This window comes from Podarcis vaucheri (genome assembly GCF_965113315.1).
Source record: "Podarcis vaucheri genome assembly, chromosome: 5".
NCBI classification, from domain to species: Eukaryota; Metazoa; Chordata; class Lepidosauria; order Squamata; family Lacertidae; genus Podarcis; species Podarcis vaucheri.
This window is the reverse complement of record NC_138763.1, coordinates 38,195,855-38,215,936: the sequence shown is the minus strand read 5'-3', so window position 1 is coordinate 38,215,936 and position 20,082 is coordinate 38,195,855. Positions and strand designations below refer to the sequence as shown.

General features: G+C 45.8%; 1 protein-coding gene across 1 annotated transcript in view; it reads left to right on the top strand.

The window, feature by feature from the left end:
* Positions 1-1,700: 1,700 nt before the first annotated feature.
* RAB6B (RAB6B, member RAS oncogene family) overlaps positions 1,701-20,082 on the top strand; it is a 57,092-nt gene continuing 38,710 nt past the window's right edge. Inside the window, exon 1 of the mRNA XM_082221974.1 lies at positions 1,701-2,090. Within this exon, the coding sequence (XP_082078100.1) occupies positions 2,021-2,090 (70 nt within the window). The 5' untranslated portion in view covers positions 1,701-2,020. The remainder of the gene's footprint in view (positions 2,091-20,082) is intronic.

Below are 20,082 nucleotides of genomic sequence, written 5' to 3'. Positions count from 1 at the left end.
AGGGCAGTTCCAGCCTCTCACCCTGAGAGATCTCCACTTTCCTGTCTTTCATTCAAGGTCCTCCCACTATCTCTCTGCCCCTTCCATGAGGATGTAGATCTTGGGCCCTGATGGCATCCCAGAAATGAAGACACCAAAGGGGTAAAATGCAGTATGTACAGTAGTTCTTTGTCCACCCTGCCCTGTCAACACAGAAGATGGTTAGAAACATTACTTAGTGGCCTTATAAATAACCAGACCATTGGTCTATCTAGATCAGTATTATCTTTTGGTCTTCAACTGGTGGGTCAGGTAAAGGTAAGGTAAAGGGTGCCCAGTGAAAGGTGACTATGGGGTAGTGGGTCTGGTCCCTGGTGGGTCACAACAGGAGCACTCCTACCATGCTAAAGGAAAAGGTAAATGGACCCCTGACCATTAGGTCCAGTCGCGGAGAGCCAGTGTGGTGTAGTGGTTAAGAGCGGTAGACTCGTAATCTGGGGAACCGGGTTCGCGTCTCCGCTCCTCCACATGCAGTTGCTGGGTGACCTTGGCCTAGTCACACTTCTCTGAAGTCTCTCAGCCCCACTCACCTCATAGAGTGTTTGTTGTGGGGGAGGAAGGGAAAGGAGAATGTGAGCCGTTTTGAGACTCCTTTGGGTAGTGATAAAGCCGGATATCAAATCCAAACTCTTCTTCACTTCTTCTTTTGGGCTTGCAGTGCTCATCTCGCTTTATTGGCTGAGGGAGCCGGCGTACAGCTTCCGGGTCATGTGGCCAGCATGACTAAACTGCTTCTGGTGAACCAGAGCAGTGCACGGAAACGCCATTTATCTACTTGCACTTTGACATGCTTTCGAACTGCTAGGTTGGCAGGAGCCAATATACCATGCTAATATACAGTAAAATATTAAGAAATGCATGTTTGGGTTGAAAGTGGGTGCTGGGTCTGAAAAGTTTGACGGTACCTGATCTGCACCAGCTGCCCTCCAGACCTTGCCAAACTACTGGCCCCATCATTCCTCACCACTGGCTGATAGGATTTTGGGCAACATCTGGAGGACCCCCTGTTGGGCACCCTTGCGTGGCTCTGACTGGCAGCAGCTCTCCAGGATTCCCAACCTCTGCCTGCAGACGCCAGGGATTGAAGCAGGGATCATCTGCATGCAAAACGGGTGCTCAGTCGCCCCTGAGCGAAGGTCCTTCCTTTGAAGAAAGGCAGCCGTCTAAAGCCCCCTTAAGAGCGGTGGGAATCCCTGCGAAGGATTTGTAGGAATCAAAGCGCAGCAAATCTAGCGGGAGGTTGCAATTCCGGATTAATGGACGTGGATTGCAAGGGGATGATCTCATCATCCGTCTCAGCCCAAATGCTTGCACACACACACACACACCCCGCAGAGACACACTTGTGGCTTCCTTCCCACCTGCTCAGCCCCAGCAGGTGCCGGTGGGGAGTGCGTGGGAGGGGGCGGGGAGGCGAAACACCTGCTGTGAGTGAGGCAGCGGCGGGGACGTAGTCGCGTGCTGGGCCCCGACGGGCGAGGTGCAGCAGGTTCCCCCCCCCCCCACAACGGCGCGGGCCCGCCCCCTCCAGACGGGCCCGCCCCTCCAGCAAGCTCGTCTTGGTACGTCCCCACCCGCGCCTCTCGCTCGCTCCCTCTCTCTCTCCTGCAGCACCGCATTGGCTTGCTGGCTGCTCCAGCATGACATCAGAGTAGCCGGGAAAGGGGCAGAGCGCAGGCGCCGCCGCGGACGGGAGAGGCGAGGCAGGGCGAGAGCCGACAGGGGCAGAGCCGGCTCCGGCATCTCCAGTAGCAGCAGCAGCAGCAGCAGCAGCGCTGCTTCTCCGCCGTGGACGCGCGCCCTTGCCCGGCCACCGACGCAGGCTGCGCCCCGCTCGGGCGGCTCCCTCTCTGCAGAGCGCCCAGATCGCAGCCTGCCAGACGGGCCAAGGCGACCGGTCTCCCCGAGCCGACGGAGCCGCCTGCAGCCGCGCCCGCTTGCCCCCCGCCTCCGCCCTGCCCTCTCCCCGGAGCCAGGCACCATGTCCGCGGGAGGAGACTTCGGCAACCCGCTGAGGAAATTCAAGCTGGTCTTCCTCGGGGAGCAAAGCGGTGAGTGGGAGCCGTCGGGCGCGGCGCCCTTCCTGGCCAAAGGGTGTGGGCGGCGGCGCCGGGTGCTGCGGCAGGTGCTTCTCGCGAAGCCCCCGGCCGCGAGGGGGAAGCGGCGGCGGAGCCTCCGGAGCGACGCCCCGCGCTCCGCAATGGACTCGAGGTGCCCGCGCTGGCCTCTTGCATTGCGGCAACTTCTGCCGGCGGGAGCGCTTCTGTCGCTGGGCGCCCGCCCGCCTCCCCCCCCCATCCTTTTCCGGCTTTGCCGTCTGATCTGTGGGGCCGGGTGGGTGAGAACGCCGCTCTTGGGTGGTGCGGAGGGAGAGGATGGCCACGGAGAGGTGGGGTGGGCGAGGAGAGCCTTCTAGCCCAGGAATTGCTGCCTGCGGTATAGGAGGAGAAAACGGGAAGATCAAAGTGGCGCTGGGATGATAACGCGGAGCAGCTTTAGATCGCATGGTGTGGATGCCTTTTTGGAGAACTGAGTCTCCTCCCCCGCCCTTGTTGGGGATACAAGGAGACGATAATGTGCCCTTTTTTCTACTGGGGGGGGACCACCACCTTTAGAAAATAGATGGGGAATGGGGGGGGAGAGGTGTCGAAGTAGACAGCCCAGGGCTATCTGAAGATGTCATCTCTCTTCTCTCTCCCTGCCCACCGTGCAAACAGGCAAATTCCTAACGAGGCGTATTTTTTCTGTCCCCCCCCCCCCAAGGATTTGCGCAAATAAAGAAGCGAGGCCCGGGACACACCCTGCTGCTGGCCAAGACTGAGTCTTCCCCTCCCCCCTCCCCCCTCCCTATTAAAACCCAGTGGCTAGATAGATACCTGCCCAGGCTCTGAAGGCAGAGCCAATAGCCAGCACCACCTGGAGATGCTCTCTCCCAGCTTTCCATTTCTGGCCCCCATCCCTTCACTGGCCCAGAGGTCCCCAGCTAGCTGAGATGGGAGGTGAGTGGCCAGAACCCCTTCTGCATGTGTATCCATCTGCCTGGTCCAATTTGCAACCCCAAGGGGGATCAGAGGGGCAGCTGCCCCAGGGCTGAAACCTCAGCCTCCGGGATCTGTTTTGCTTTACTTTCCTAGGCATTTCATGGACTCGACTTTAAGTCTCTTACAATAATATTATAGCTTACAATAAAAAAGGATATAGCAGTTCTCAATGAACATTTTCCTCCTCCTCTCTCCCTTTGCCCAATTCAGAATCTGAATTTCACCTCTGGAATGTGTGAAATCTTAGAGTGCCTCTGAATGTATACAGCCCTGCTCTTCATCACATCAAAGATCCACCTGTTCAGGCATCTCACTTCCCATAGGGTAGACTAGTGTCAGGTGCTTCTGGGAAGAGCATCAGAAGGCCCCTCCCACTATTTGCCCTCCTGGCAAATGACATATTGCCTATGAACCTGATGTGCCTCCCCAACTCCTCTCCCGCTGCTGGGTAGCCACATACATGACCCTATGTTTGGGGAGCAAGCTTTAAGATGTATGATGAGCTTGCTGAACTAGGCCAGTCACCCAGATGGCTGCGGGAAGCCCCCAAGCAGTGCATGGGCACCATAGCACTCATTCACCTGTGGTAGCAACTGGTATACCTAGCAACTGGTTTTCAGAGGCATACTGCCTCACACAGTGGAGGTACAACATAGCCATTGTGGCGAGTAGCTGTTGATAGCCTCTTCTTCCAATAATTTGTGTAATCCTTTTCTAAAGCCATACAGATTGGTAGCTATCAGTGCCTCCTGTGGGTGTGAGTTCCATAGTTTAACAATGCTCTGAGTGAAGGAATGCTTTCTCTTCTCTGTCTTGAATTTTCCAGCATTCAGCTTCATTGGATGTCCAAGGGTTCTAGTATTATGAGAGGAGAAAAACATTTTTCTATCCACTTTCACCATACAGCGCGCAGAGAGAACTTCTATCGCATCTCCTTTTATACTTGCCTTTTCTCTAAACCAAAAAGTCCCAAACATTGCAACCTTTTCCTCATAGAAGTCTCACTCAGAAGTATTTGGAGACGTATCTTGTCAAAAGCTTTTAGAAAGTCCAAGTAAACTATGTCAACTAGATCACCTCTATCAATATGCTGGTTGACACTCTAAAAGAACTTTAAGAGGTTCTTGTGATAGGACTTACGCTTGCAGAAGCCATGCTTGCTGTACTTCAGCAAGGCTTGTTCTTCTATACTTTCTCCATTTTACCTGGGACAGACATTAAGCTAATAGGCCTGTAATTTCCAGGAGGCTCCCAGATCTCTTTTTGAAAAGTGGTGTTACATTGGGTACTTTCCAGTTTGGGGGTATGAAGACTGATTGAAGGACACCTCCTTTTTTTTGTTAGAAGTTTTGAGCTCTTTGGGAACTCTCAGGTGCCATCCGGACTTGGCGACTTGTCAGTTTCTATTTTATCTTAGGCCTAGACTTCCCCTCTAATCACTACTATTTGCCGCGCAGTTCCTAACACAGGGTATATTTCCTGATCTGCAGCATACACTCTAACTGAGCTTCCAAAACTGTGTTAAACAACTCCCAAACATTTTGAAGTAATTTGCCTTTGCCTTTCAGCTTCCTTACCTGTCCCCTCATTGGGGGATGTTTCATGTTCTGAAGTCAAATGTGACCATGTTGGATTTCCTTGGAATGTATGTTTAGTTTAATAGCACTATGGACACTGCTCCCAACTGGCTCAATAACTCTTATTATCTCACATCAGGCCCTGGGTGCCACTCAAGATTTGGTCCAGGGTCATTTCCCCTCTGGTTGGTTCTGTGGTTCTAGGACACAATCATTTAGGGTTTCTAGAAATGTTATCTCTTTCTCATGACTGGAACACATATGTAAACTATCTATGTGAGGGTAGTTGAAGTCACCCTTAACTACAACATTCCCTCTTTTGGATACTTCCTTGATACCATTTCAATATCTCCCTGAGCATTTTGATCAGGGGGAAGAAAGCACATACCAGTACTAAATTACTTTCAGGGTCCTGTATCACCACCCACAATGACTCTGTGTAGGAATATGCCCCTTTTGGCATACAGAGCTCCACCATCTATAGACTCTATATCTGGAGATAACCATGTCCTACTGGTTCTTTTCATTTCACTATGTTTCCGTTATGCTTGCTATGTTGATTCCATCCTCTAAAACCAAGCATTCCCAGTTCACCATCTTGGCTGTGAGACTTCTAGCTTTAGCTCCCTTCAGATGTCTTTGGCATTTTCGTGTTGACCTGTGGTTCTTTGGCCCCCCTGAATTGCTATCTGAGGCAGCTGCCCTCAAAATACTTAGTTCTTCACCTCCCCCATTAAATTTTTATCAGTTTTGCAGTCTTCAGCACTGGACCCTCTTCAGCACCTGCTAACTTTCTACCTGCGAGGGCATGGTTTCAAGGAAGTTTGAGTTCCACAGCTTGCAACTCTTTCAAGAAACTAAGTAGTGTCTACTACAAGAAAGGAAGGGCACTCATCTCTGTAAACACAATGGTCAGAGGCTTAATCAGGCAAGTGGTGTGGTAGGCCGATTCATTCTTAGCTCCATCCCATTGAACCTTTCCCTTTTGAAATTTAGTACACTAATGGTCATCTTCTTGATCAAATGCTTTTAAACCATTGCTTCCTATTTGTGTGTCTTTGTTAGGTGTCCACATCAGGAGCTCTTTCCATTAGTGCATATCTCTAATGAATATGCTGTTGTAACATTTTTCCTTGGAATAAATGCCTACCTAAACTCATTGAAACAATGCTGTAATCCCCTTGCAGCCCCCAAATCTATGACTATGTCATGAGGCACTTAAGTAGACTTGAAACTGGCTTATATTTGTAGTGCAGAAATGGCCACACTACTTCCTACTCTTCCAAATCAAGCTAATGTCCCTGGCATCTCTTGAGAATTAAGAAGGATCACTCCTTCTACACATGTGCTGGCCTTCTGCCAATATTATGTCCTTCCAAGTGTTTTGGATTTTATTTCCCAGCACTTTGCTGGCTGAGGCTGATGGGAGCTGTAGTCACAAAATCTGGAGGACCCCAGACTTGCAGAGGCTGACTCATGCTGATTTATTTAAATAGATGCATATTTTAACATCTTGGTTTATCTTCATGGAAGAAAAAAAAATCACTAAGCCATTCCTAGTTTGGTTTTCTCTTGTCTCTCCCATCTTTCAAAGAAGATATGAATGGGACAGTACAGTATTCCTTTCCTTCAAGAAGCTATTTAAGCTATTCAGACAATTGCAGGATGGCTTTCTTTCAAATACATTCCTTGTAAGGCTGCCATACCTTTTTCTGGGCTTGCTCCTTGTGCCATTAATAGCAGCTGGTATGAAGGTGAAGAAACCTTCTCTGCAGCTTGATCTCTATGTCAGTATAAGCTTTGCCTGCTAGATTCCTGCTGCTGATAAAAAGCACAGAAGCAAGCTCAGTAAAAACCACCCCATTGAGTTGCTTGCCATGTCCTCTTGAAGGCAATGTGCTGAAGAACGGCTAGTTCAAAATTTCTTTTTTAAAAAACAATAAAGGTGGAAAGACTCTCTTTTAAAAATGGACTATTTTTCTAGGTCAGGGATGGCTAATCTGTGGTCCCCCCAGATGCTGCTGGAGTTTAGTTCTCTTCAGTCCTGACCATTGGCTCTGCTGGGCTGATAGGGGTTGGAATCCTGGTGTTTCCCTCATTCCTTTTCTAGAGGAACCAAATAGTTAGTCCCTTGATCCTTCCAATCTATGTGGTTCCTCCTTTCACTCAGGAGCATATGCCTATGGATGGCATTGAAGGTCTTCATAGCAAGGTAACAGATATATTCAGGGGCCTCCATCTCAAGCTTAATCTTTGGAAGCCCATAAACATGCAGCAGACATGAAGCTCAAAGCACAATGCAACAGGCAGATGCAACAGTCAGAGAAGACAGATAAGGGAGGAGAAAGCCAAAGCCAATTGCTCTAGCCTTTTTTTGCCCTGAGGACGGGTAATGGTGCTGTGAAACTGGGAGTGGGAGGCAGGGAAATAATCACAGATGGAAAAAATTGATCAGCTGAAAGTTCTTTTTTGATCAATAATATAAAACCAGCACAATTGTCTGAAACGCTGCTGCCTGTTTGGTGCCAAGGTCATTTGGCTTCTCTTCTCTGCAACGTGGTTTTTACGCAATGCATTCAGAATGCAGTTTGAATTGCACAGTTATCTGTGAACCACCCCCACTGCCAGCCATCTAGAAGGGGAAGTGCTTGCTGACCCACATATTGGCAGGACATCCTGAGGCTTTCTTAACTGATGCAAGAATCAGGCACAAAGAGATGGGTCTCTCCTGGCCAGGTCTCCGAGGCAGGTTAATGTATGATGGGGTGGAGAACTGGTGACCTGTGTTGTTGGACTCCAGTTCCCATCAGCCCCTGCCAGCATGGCCAGTGATGAGTGTTGTAGTCCAGTAATATCTGGAGGACCACAAGTTCTTCTTTACTGATGTATGGCATTATCCCCTGCTCCAGTAGATAGCGTGAAATGCATCACTACCTAGGAACAAAGACTCCACACTTTCCCTATAGATGTGGTGCAAAGCGTGTGCACATACCCTTAGAAATGCTCACTTTGAGCATCCTTTTGTTTAAGTCACATACAGCGAAGTGGATTCCTTGTTCCCCTGATCTGAATGAGCCTGCAGAGCTGATTTTTTGCAATCATGTTTGTGTTTTGTTTTCAACCAGCTTTCCCCAAGCTGGTGCCCTCTATCAGTCCTGGCCAGCATGGACAATTGTCAGGGATAATGGGAATTATAGCCCAGTCACCTGGAGAGTATCAAGTTGGGGAAGATTGCCTTAGACTAGGCACCCCCAAACTCAACCCGCCAGCTGTTTCGGGACTACAACTCCCATCACCCCTAGCTAACAGGACCAGTGGTCAGGGATGATGGGAATTGTAGTCCCAAAACAGCTGGAGGGCCGAGTTTGGGGATGCCTGCCCTAGACCTTTAGCATTGCAAAGCTGCATTTAGTTATACAGCAAGATGTATAGCCTGTGATCTCTTTTATTACCAGCCTGCATGCTTGCATGTTCAAGTATCACCAAGTGCTCTTTAGTGGTTATTTGACAAACCATCTTATTCACCTAGAAGGAATTGTTGCTGTTTGATCCAGGCCACTGGCTAACTGCCAGATGGCTATGACTGTAGCCCTACACCCACTTGCCCACATTGAACTCAGTGAGGCCCACTTTTGAATAGACATGTATAGGATTGCTCTGTATAGCAATGTGTAGAAAGTAGCACAATGTTTGTAGCTCGTTAGATAATACTGACCAAAGCAACTAGGCTATTTGAGTTGACTGTGCCTCCCAGTATCGGGAACCTTCGCAATGAACTGTTATTGATTGGAATATTAAGTGAGGGTTGATTAAAGCACTAACAAGCCTCATTTCACACTCTTAGTTCCTCCCACCCAATCTTATTTATAGTCGCCTCCATGCAGGTGACTCCTTGGTTCTATGTACTGTTCAGAGAGGAATTAATATAAAAATGGTGGGTAAGATGCTAAACTTTTATATAACCATGTATATGCCCTAGCAAGGGAAGTGGGGCTCAGGTTTTTGGAATGATTCTGAAAATTGAGTCTTTGCATGCACAGCACAGAGCTATTTATTAGGGTTGTGATGGTTGTGACATCTCAGGTTTTGGACCATTTCTTATAAAAAAACACGTGATTTTTAGTGTGTGTTGGTGTGTTGTGCCAGAGCAGGATGCTTGGCAGGGCTTGATAACAAAGGCAACAAAGCAGGAAGATGGATTATTAGCAAGTTTGTGTCTTTTCTGGAAGGAAGAAGTATGAAAGGGGAAAGGGTTCCAACCTTCAGAAATGGCTGGCAATAGGACATGCTTGTGCTGTATATATTCCAAAAGCTTTTTTTTGCACTGTATGGCTGTTGGGGATGATGACTCTCCTGTGGAGTGATGGTGGTGGAAGTCTGACCCCACAGACAAAAATACTCCTAGCCTGCCTCTCTCAGAGGTATGTGCAGCAGATATACTTTAGCTTTATACTCAACATGCTGAGGCAGCTTTCGGTCTGAGGTAAAGTGGCCTCTCATGTATCACCTCTTACAAAGATGCGCTGCCTCAGGCATATTTGGCCACCACAGTAGCCTGGGAGTTGGCCTTTGTCTTGGTGCCCAATGTAGTGCTGCTCCAGGAATTTATTACTTCAGTTTCTATACCACCCTTCACCTGAAGATCACAGGGTGGTTTACAATATGAAAACACAAAAATGCATACCATAATAATGAACAATAACAATAGCCTTCCACACACAGTTGAAAGGTGGCTTGTACAGGTGTGGGAGATCCAGGGCAAGCATCGCTACTGCAGCCCTGGATGCCAGAGGGTGAAAACTGGCCCCTGAAGTATTGGAAATCAAGGTAATTTGTGGTACTTACTTGCTGTGAGGTCAAAATTCAAACCTTTAGTTTAATCACCAAATTGTAGACTCACCAGATATATTTCTATGCTGAACTTTTACACAGCTGATTATTATATCCTGCAGCTTGATAATTTGTGTGTATAGTGCTGATTCTGAAGGGCTGCTCTTAGATTTTATTCATATTAAGACTTTAAGGCCTTTATTCTTTATGAAGTTGGCTACCTATAACACTGGCTGCATACAAACAAAATATTGCTTAAGTTGTGGGGATTACTCACATGCTGTGGTATGGTTTTCTCTAGGGTTGAGTTCTGGGGGAAACAGTTCTTTTGAATTTCCCAGAGAAACTGGGTGTGCACTGGGTGCTGACTGGCTGATGCCTGTGACGTCACGGATCCACAAACTTGCTTAGTTTCTCATTGGACATAACAGTTCTGGAACTTGTGGGGTGAGGCAACAAATGGTACTCTTTAATTGCATAAAGGTATGGATTGTGTTTTAAGTTAGCTATACAAGGCAGAAAGCATTTGGGGGAGGAAGCAAGACTGACAAACAGATTTGCATTCGAGCACCTGGTAAAGACCTATGTCTGACAATTGCAAGCATAGCCTTGCTAGTGTCTGCTTGTAGCACGTTTCTATGGGAATATTGTTCAGTGATGTGGCATAGCATAGCTGCTAGAGGTGAACAGCTTGTACTGCAAATTCAGCAAATGTGACTCAGGTGACTAGAACTAGAACTGCAGTATGGAAAATAATATCCAAATGTGTCCTGGGATATTTATTGCATGCCATGATGATTTTCAGGGAAGGTGCTCAGGGTGTGGGGGGAGTTGGGAATTGTAAGCTGTCAAAACCATCTTGTGGCACTAATGCCATTCACTTTTTTTCTTTAGCGATTACCAGTGCGGAGAGAAAATGTCCTGTTAGCTTACTTTAAACTCAATTTGTTGATATAATCTTATAAGTCCAAGTGAAGAAAAGACACCCACCCACTCCCATTATTGTGAATTTGCCCCTCACCTCTGATTTGCTCCATGATGATCAGAGTAATCAATACCTCTCTAATTTCCTTGGAGTAAACTGTGAGATGCCTTCACAGTATGGAACAGCACCTATGATTTGAAAGTAACTCAAGATGGATGCTTTATTACATTTTTAGCCCACCTTTCTACCAAGGAGTTCAGGGTGGTGTGCATGCTTTTCCTTTTCTCTGTTTTCTCCTTGCAACAACCCAGGCGAAGACTGGCTCACGGTCACCCAGTAAGCTTCATGGCTGAGTGGGTATTAAATCCCAGTCTTCTGGGCCCTAGTCTGACACTCTAAACACACTGGCTTTCAAGATAGTAAGGGGAGAATCCGAACACCTTAAGATATATTGACCTTGTGAATCAATTATTGATGTGGTGATCAGGATACATCCATTGAGGCCTTGCTTTTTGGCCTCTTGGTAAGATTCGAGAAATTCACAGATAGCAGGGGCAGGGCCTTTTTTATTATGGCACCACACATGAGGAAATGGTACCATTTTTGTTGTTTTTTGGGTGGAGCTCTTCAGACATTTTAACTTCGGTCTGCAGTTGATTAATGTCTGTGCTTTGATTATTACTGTTCCCCTTAGAGGTTATAATGTGGTTTTCACATGGTGTTTTTATATAACACAATGTTTAGTTTATGGGTGGATTTTTTATGCGGTATGCACTGAAGGGCAGGTTTAAAAACCCTCTCAAAATATGAAAATATAATTCCCAATGAATTGCTAGGACAAGTAAAACAAACTGATTTATTTCCAGATCTTGTAAACAAACAACAGTGGTTTTATTTTCAAAACATTTTTATTCACAATTTACAGAAATAAAGTCCCTTTCAGTCTGCTATTTCCATAATTCATGTTTGAATAGTTTACAAAACACAACCACCTTCCAGCAAACTTTACATTATTGGTACTTCCGTTTCTCATAATGGATCAATCTGTCAAAGTGTCCCTTCTGCCAACTCTAAGCACTTCAAGTATCCATTCCCATATGGATGGAGCTTCTGGGTTTTTCCATCTGCGAGCCCAAATTATTGTAGCCGTTATCAGTGGGATCTTAACTAAAGACTTTTGTTCTCCACAAATATCTTCCTCAATCCAGTTAAACCAGATCAACCCTGAGGAAAGTCTCAGAGTTCACCCTCTCATTGATATTTGACACACAGTTCCCTCCCAAAATCTGTAAGTATGCTGACATTCCCATAACATGTGTAATGTGTGTGCATTTAGCAGCACAACATGTTTCCATACACTTTCTATTCAATCTGGCATGGTGTTAAATACCAGTGCGGTAACAGTTTCCACTGAACTTCCCTTATTGATAAACTTAATGAAGAATCTTTCACAAAACACCAAATCTTAAACCATATTGACTCTGGGATAGTAAATCCCAGTTTTCTTCTCCACTTTTATCTGACAACAATCTCTCTTTTACTTAGGTCAATCAGTAATTTATAGTTTTTTGCCAAGGGGCAAAACAAATGTTTTAGATCCTTCTCTGCTTAATGCTCATATTGGGGGATTGTGTGTTGCGTGTGTAATGCCCAGAAATAGTTTCACTTTGATTTGAGTGTAAACTCTGCAGCCTCAGATCAAAATCCTCAGTGTTAAAGATGCGCTGCATTCCACTATAGTTCCAGAAGTGGCTTTTACATTGTGTGAAAGCTCAACTATAATGTGGACATGAACAGGGAAAATTGAGTAAGCTACCATGTGAATGCAGCCCATGCCTACTCGAAAGTAAGTTGTTTGCTTCAATGGGGCTTACCCTCAGGTAAGTGAGGTTGGAATGCAGCCTTATCCATGTTCCTTAAAGAGCATGAGATCATGGCAGAAGGGCATGTAGAATTGTTTCATCATCCCACTTTACATTAAGCAACACAAAACACAACATTCATAAAATACATAGCAGCTTTACTATAATCAATAGGAGCTGGAATTGGAGCAATTTGGAGTATTTTTATTCCCCTGCCCCATGATATGTCTGTCTGTCTCTCTCTCTTTCTCTCTCACTGTTAACTTACACAACAGGTTCCCTTTATAGGAAAAGAGCATTATTTTTGCGAATACTTTCAGATTAGTTTGTATTTTTTTTTACAATTTGTATTGTATATTTACAATGCTAAATCCATGGGGGAAAGGGGAATTGAAAATAAAACAGTAGCTATTATATACCCTTGTAAACCTATATTATGTCTCCCTGTAAATCTATAGTGCTGTGTTCTGTTCTTGTGACTCCATTTCAAAAAGGAGAAACGGAGCTGGAGAAGGTTTTAAAAACTGCAAGTAAAATGATGATCTCTACAAAGAAGAGCTTAAAAGGACAGGGCTCTTTCCTGTTGCCTCTCCTTTTTCAGAATGAAACTTGAGAGGAAATGTAACAAATGGTGCAGAAAGAACGAACAGAGAGAACTTGGTTTTTGTTTTGTTTTCCCCCAAAACAGTAGAACTTGGAGTGATCCACTTTCATTGAATGGAAACAGGTTCAGAATCACTAATCGGGTATATTTCTTCATGCAGCATTTGATGAACCAGGAATTATTTGCTGCAAGGTGGTGGCGGCGGCTGCTGGCTTAGATAGCTTTGAAAAGGGATCAAGCAAATCCATGGGGACCCTCTTTGATTGGTATAAACCAGGAGTGGGCAACCTTTTTCAGCCCAAGGTCCACATTCCTTACTGGGGAACCTTCCGAGGGCCGCATGTCAATGGCTAGTGGAGCAATGAATGTGACTCTTCTCTTTGCACGGTAGGGTACAGTTCCAGCCCCACCAAACACTATCCACATGTACCTCTTCAGGCAAGGAAGAGACATGATTACAGTGCAAAAGATGTGGAGGACCACCAGTGAGGGGGGGTGTCCTAGGAAAGTCCCAGAGGTCAGATACAGAGGCCTAGAGGGCTGCACTTGACCCTCAGGCCTGAGGTTTCCAACCCTTGTTATAAGCCATGGTAGTCTGAATGGACTCTCCACCATTTGGGCACCTATCTCTGAATATGAGGTGCTGGGGACAGGGAGGTTTGTTTTCTTCAAAGACTGCTTGTATCTTCTTGGAGACATCCACTTGATTGCAGTTGGTGGGTGAGATGGACCATTGGACTGATTCAGCAAGTCAATCCTTCTGTTTCTGCTCCTTCACTGCTTCGATCTCATGCACATTTTCCCTGCAGGAGGCAGAATACTGGGCCAGAGAAGCTATTGGTCTGGTCTTAAGACTTCTATGTTCATTTACCTTTACCTCATTTAGTGAATTGCATCTAACCCATATCCCTCAATGATGGTTTACATCCTGACCCCCTTGATCCCATTGCGTTCACTGACGAATTGTACTGAAGAATGGCACCTGCCATTTCATGCGATGAAACGCCAGTAGGTGTAGAAAGGATCTGTCTCCTAAATCAGCAAGTGAACCAGTTGTGTTTAATCACATGGCTTAAGTCATGTATTTAAGTGCAGTGGCTACAGCTGAACACAGAATTAAATTCATGACAGAACGTGGACATCCATGAATTCAATCCAAGTCCACAGAAATCGGGGGTTCTTCAGCTTTGTTTCATGCTGGATTATGAAATACTTGCTCCTGTCACTTTCTGCTATATCCATATGACTTGCAAACCGTCCAACAGAATTTCTGAAGAATTGTTATAATTTCGCAACTCTTCAGTGTGACCTTTTTGTACTTTGGGTCACAGCCGTATTTAGCTGTTTCAGGAAAGAGGCAGGGAGGGAGACAGACTCAGGCTGTGCACATACCAGATATTTAAAGCACATGACTCCCCTCCCCCAAGGAATCCTGGGAAATGTAACTTGACATGTGTGCTGCGCGTTGTAGCTCTGTGAGGGGTAAATCACAGTTCCCAGGATTCTTTGGGAGATGCCATGTGCTTTAAATGCACAGGGTGCATGCAGCCTAATGCTGTGCATGTTTGCTTGGAAGTCAGTTCCATTGTTTTTAACGGGGCTAACACCCTGTTAAAGGGATGCGGGTGGCACTGTGGGTTAAACCACAGAGCCTAGGGCTTGCTGATCAGAAGGTCAGCGGTTCGAATCCCCGCAACGGGGTGAGCTCCCATTGCTCGGTCCCTGCTCCTGCCAACCTAGCAGTTTGAAAGCACGTCAAAGTGCAAGTAGATAAATGGGTACCACTCCAGCAGGAAGGTAAACGGCGTTTCTGTGCGCTGCTCTGGTTCGCCAGAAGCGGCTTAGTCATGCTGGCCACATGACCCGGAAGCTGTACGCCAGCTCCCTCGGTCAATAAAGCCAGATGAGCACCGCAACCCCAGAGTTGTCCATGACTGGACCCAATGGTCAGGGGTCTCTTTACCTTTACACTCTGTTAAGTGTGCTTACAGCCCCAGTCCGGGGTGCTCTTGCATATAGGAACAACTACAGTCAGAGGTCAGAAGGGTGTCCTCCTTAGTGGGCAGGCATTGGCTTGGCTTCCACATTAATTGGGTGTTTATGTCCATGCAGCAACGATGTGTCCTGAAGCTCATCACCTAGAGTTCTGCTCGCTCCGCCTGACCCCTTAGGCTGCCGTGCTCACTTTGCCGTCTGTTGCCTGGCAACTGTGAAGAGCAGCACTCTGTATTTGCGTACCTGCTGTCAGGACCACATTCTTTTCTCCTTTCCTTTTTTTTTAATAATGAAAAAAGGCCAACGGCAAACACAAAGCGAATTGGATGGTCTCTCCCACTGTGCTGGAGCGGAAGCGCCGCTGAAGAGGCTGCACACCAGCTGGCTCGATGTGGAAAAGTGCCCAGTTCGTTGTGCGTGGTGTATGGGCTTCAGAATTATTAGCTGCAACCCGCCACAAAGAGAGCAGCCACTGATGGCACTCTGTGGTTCACCCCCCCTCAGGTATGGATGCCAGCTCCCCCCACATCACTGATTCTGTGTGACTTTGGCGGTGGCACCATCTGGCTGCCACTCCCTTGCCAATCCTTGTCTGGGTGGCTGTCCTGCTGTCAGTAGTCACTATCGCTATGCTCCCCCCCCTCCCCAGGGACCCCCGTTAAGTATGACGTAGGCTCCAGCTGCCCAAGCATGGCTAATGGGAGGGGGAAAAGCAGTTTCCACTCAGTGGGAGATCAGGATGGCTTTTAATTATACATCAGGATGCTTGACAGCACTACTTTCCCCTTTTGCCTGTCTCTGGTGCACTCTGTCTTCTCTTTGTTCCCCCATCCCTCCCCTTGTTATCTCATGTCATCTGCCATTTTCTCAGTCATCTGGTTATGATTCAACCCTTTGCCTCGCCCATCCTACACAAATATTTCTAGGTGCTGCCTCCCGTCCCTTTCGCCTCGGCTGAGCCTGTCTTTCCTCTATTTCAACCTCTCTATTTCCTCTATATTTTTTGTGATTAGTTCTAAGGGCAGTTTTAAGGGCAGAACTGCTGACAAAGGGGAGAGAGTGGCCTTGCTAGTTTGAACTCCCACCACCTTTTTAATAAAACAACAACAACCACTACCACCACCGCTGGATAAATGTTCCTGCTATTGAGTGGCAGGGTTCTGCCTCTAAAACATTTAGAGGAAAAGGTGGGATATAAATGTAAGCGATAAGTAAATAATAAAGAAATAAAATACAGCTCCATCACAAAGTAGAGGAGGCTTGAGCTGGTATGAGTTGCTGTCTCATGCATATTTCCACTGCGAGTGACTCCGAATAAGAGCCCATCACACTTGCACAGCTACATCCTATGCAGTAACCACAGTAGAAATGCTTGCAGAGAATTTAGGGCAGAGATGGGAACCTATGGCCTTCTGGATTGATGATAGGCCTGCAGCTTCCATTAGATTCAGACCCCTTGGCCAATGGTCAGGGGTAATTGGAGTTGTGGTCCAGCAAAATTATGTGGACCACAGGCCCCCCATACTGATTTAAAGGTTAAAATGAGCACCATCTTGTGCTTTGAAGCAAACTTGGAGCCAGACCTGTTTCAAAGCCAGGAACAGGGTATGTTCCATTCGGCTAGACCTTTCTGTTGTGTATGGAACGAAACAGAAGTTTCCAAGTGTTTCAATGCAACCCCATGTACACTGTGTAACAACAGTCTAAATGAGATGTTACTGGAGTGTGGGTAACCATGGCCAGGTGTGATTGCAGTTGGCACACCAGCTTGAACTGGTGGAAGGTGCTTTCTGCCACAGAAATTACTTGGGCCTCCAAGGGTAAGGCTGACTCTCAGAGCACCCCTAAGCTGTGAACCTGATTCTTTTCGGTGAATGCAACTCTATACAGAAGAAGCTGAATTTTACTTTCTCAAGTCAGATGAAGCATCCACCAAAATGGTTTCATCATGAGCTTCTGCTTTATTGGCTGATCAGTTCATTATTGACTACACACCTCAATCGAGCAACTTACTAGCCTCACCTGAATCTGATGAAAAGGTGAAAGTTTGGTTTCATCAGCTTATTGGTCTCCAAGATGATGTCAGAAGTTTCATGTAGATGAAACAAAATAGAATCTTGCAGGTCTTTCAGTGTCACCTTGCATCTTCTGGAAAGAGCCATCAAGATAGAACTGGTCCAGAAGGTGTCCATACCTGAAGGAATCAGAAGAGGTGAAAGAGAATTTGACCATAGGGATTATGGCATAAATGTGCTGGCTTTAGATTTGGCAATTATTAATGCAGAGTGGGAATGTCATTCTATTTATAATAATATAGTGAAATGATGGGTTGATTCTTTTAGCACAGAATCAGGATGATTTTAAAGCAAAGTTAAGACAACAGATGGCAGATTACTTGATTGCATATCAAAACAGGGCCCACCTATAGTGTTTTACCCTTTTCAGGCTTATTAAATCATTCAGTGTCTCTTGTCTTCTTTCCCTCATTCATTCACCATAGGTAATGTAGGGACAGAGATGGATGCAGTTGGCATTCATTTTTCCCCGCACTGAAGAATGAAGTGTGTCTGGGTGGCATTTAAATGTTGAAGAAGCTTCTTCTTTTGTAGGCAATCTTTCCTAGCAGCAGCTGCTGGTGGCATCAACTTTTAATTTGGAGAAGCTGACTTAAATGACCTATTCTAGAATGCTGGTACACCTCTGATTATAATGCCAGTTGGCATTTCGACAGGACACAGCAGGCGACACATTCAAAGCACTATTCAGTCATACATACTGTATAACATTACTTAACCCTTCCTTCTCTTGGCATAGTTCAGCTTTAAATATGGAGTCTGGAATTGCTGGGTATCATCTTTGGATTTCTTCTCTCTTTGTTCTTGTGTCTCTGTATTTCTAGTTGTTCAAAGAAACAGATTCTCTTTCACATCGACCTTAGGGAGCCAGACCATTGGCCACCCAGCTCAGGTGAGACTTACACAGGCACAGGTAACCTGCTGCCATCTACAATCCACACTGAAGTCCCTGGGGGGGGCATATCTTATTTTATTTTTTAATAATAATTTTTATTAGGGTTTATAGAGAGAAACACAAAGCTTAATATCAAATACCATTTTTATCCAAGCTAAAATATTAATCTAAATAAGACAAAAACAGAGAGAGAAGGGGGAAGAGGGAGATGAAAAAGAAAAAAGAAATAGAAAAGGTATTTAAAAAGAGAGAGAAATAAAGTAAAGAAACTAAAGAACTTTAGATTCTTCATCTGTCTGCTATATAAAAACAATATTCACTTCATCCACCCTAATACAGCACCCTTTGGGTGGTGAGGAGTATTTTCCATAAATGAAATTGCAGCTCAGGGGCCCCAGTGTATGGAATACGCCACTATTTCTCGTTCATTGGTAATGCCATGCCTTTTCTTACATGCCAGTTGGAGGTGCAATTAAAAAGGGGAGGTTCTGGAGCCACATGTACTGCATCCTCTTTCTGGGTCATGCAGCTCTTTGGTGCGGGTCCATCTTGTAAAGTGCAGGAAGTAGACTGTCTCTGAAATTTCACTTTTTAGAAACCCTGGCATGTGCACCAGCCCAGAGAGTTGTGTGCGCTTAGTGTTGTCCCCCCCCCCTTTATTAAAAGGTTGATGCAGGTGCACCTCCACGCAACTATTTAAATATTAAACGTCAAAATTCTTAACTGAAAAATCTCTGCCCTGTGCTTGCAAATAAGGATGTGATTTGGGTCGGGTTGTACTGGAGAACTGTGGTGTACTTAGCGTTCCTTTACTCTGTTTTTGCTGCCGGGAAAAGGATGCACCCCAGTTGGCTGCTTAGTGCATGGTCAAAAACTGCTTCACAGTAATGAACACTAACCATCCTCTGCAGCACTGGCAGCATTTTCCATTTGTGACCTCTAGCTGCTGAGAATTGTGCAGTTCAGGGCTTATTAAGGAGGAGTGACCTTTGTATGGCATTCCACAGCATACATTTCTCTAGGTGGCTTAAAACCTCAAAATAAAGGAAAGAAACACAAAGTAAAACATAAATTCATTAAAAGGGGGTGAGGCCTCAGTAAAACAGAACTTAGCACACCCCCTAAAATAAAATAAAATAAAACCTAAGTTAGTTCAACAGATGGAATTCCATCACAGGTATGTTATTTACTAATATTTATATACTGCTAATCATTCAAACATCTCTAGGTGGTTTTGAATACTAATTTATTTGGTGAACTGTGAAGGTTTAGGGGAAGATTTGGGTTTTCAAATTAAGTACTCTATGCAGGTGCAGGTTTAGTAACGTTAAAAAAATGGTCCAACCATTGAGAGTATAATGAAGGATAAGATTTTGTTCTACGGATTCTTTCTGCCCTGCTCAAGGTTAAAACTAAATACGAGGTGTGGGAAAGGATGTTAAGCCATTCTCACCATGGGAATCAACAGTGCAAGTGCAATGCAATGAATTAAGAAACAGAACAAAAACACCAACATAGACAAGTCTGTAAAACCCCAGAATAAAAGCTCAGTAAGTAGCATTATTACTACATGTCGGGGAATATATCTTGCACCCACATGCTAGCAAGAAGCAGCAGTACTGCAAAATAACATTAATGTTGGATGCCATCTTGCCTCAACATGACCAGTAGTCCAAGATGATGGGAGCTGAGGACCAGCAACCACTGGAGGGCCCATGGGGCTCTCTAGGGTTTTGTTTGGGCATCTTTCCCAGCCCTGCCTGGAGATACCAGGAATTGAATCTGGGACCTCTCCTGAGCTCGATATATATCCTTCCTTTGCTCCTCCTGCCAGGAAAGCTTAGCTATCCATTATCTGTAATTGCCTTAATCTTTTTAAAACGCACCTAAGGCCCCAGGTTGCATGAAATGGGTAGTGCTATGGGGAATAATAGCACAGTGTCTGAAGGTGAGATGCTGCTATCTTCCTTTGCAAAATAGTTTACTGGCCAAGGGCATTGAGCGGCACTAGCGAGGCCCAGAATCCGAGATTCCAGCAGGGCAAGCCTCATGCTCAAGTTATACAATTGCCCGCAAATGGGATGCGAAACAACTGAGGAGCTATTTGGAAAAACCTTTCAAGCGAATCCACTCCGCAGTTAGCCTAACGTCATCTTGGGTCGTGCCCATCGTGTGAGTGCTATGTGGGTTTGTTTTCTGTAGGTGCCACTAAATTAAAAGTGCCACCACCAGAATGTTA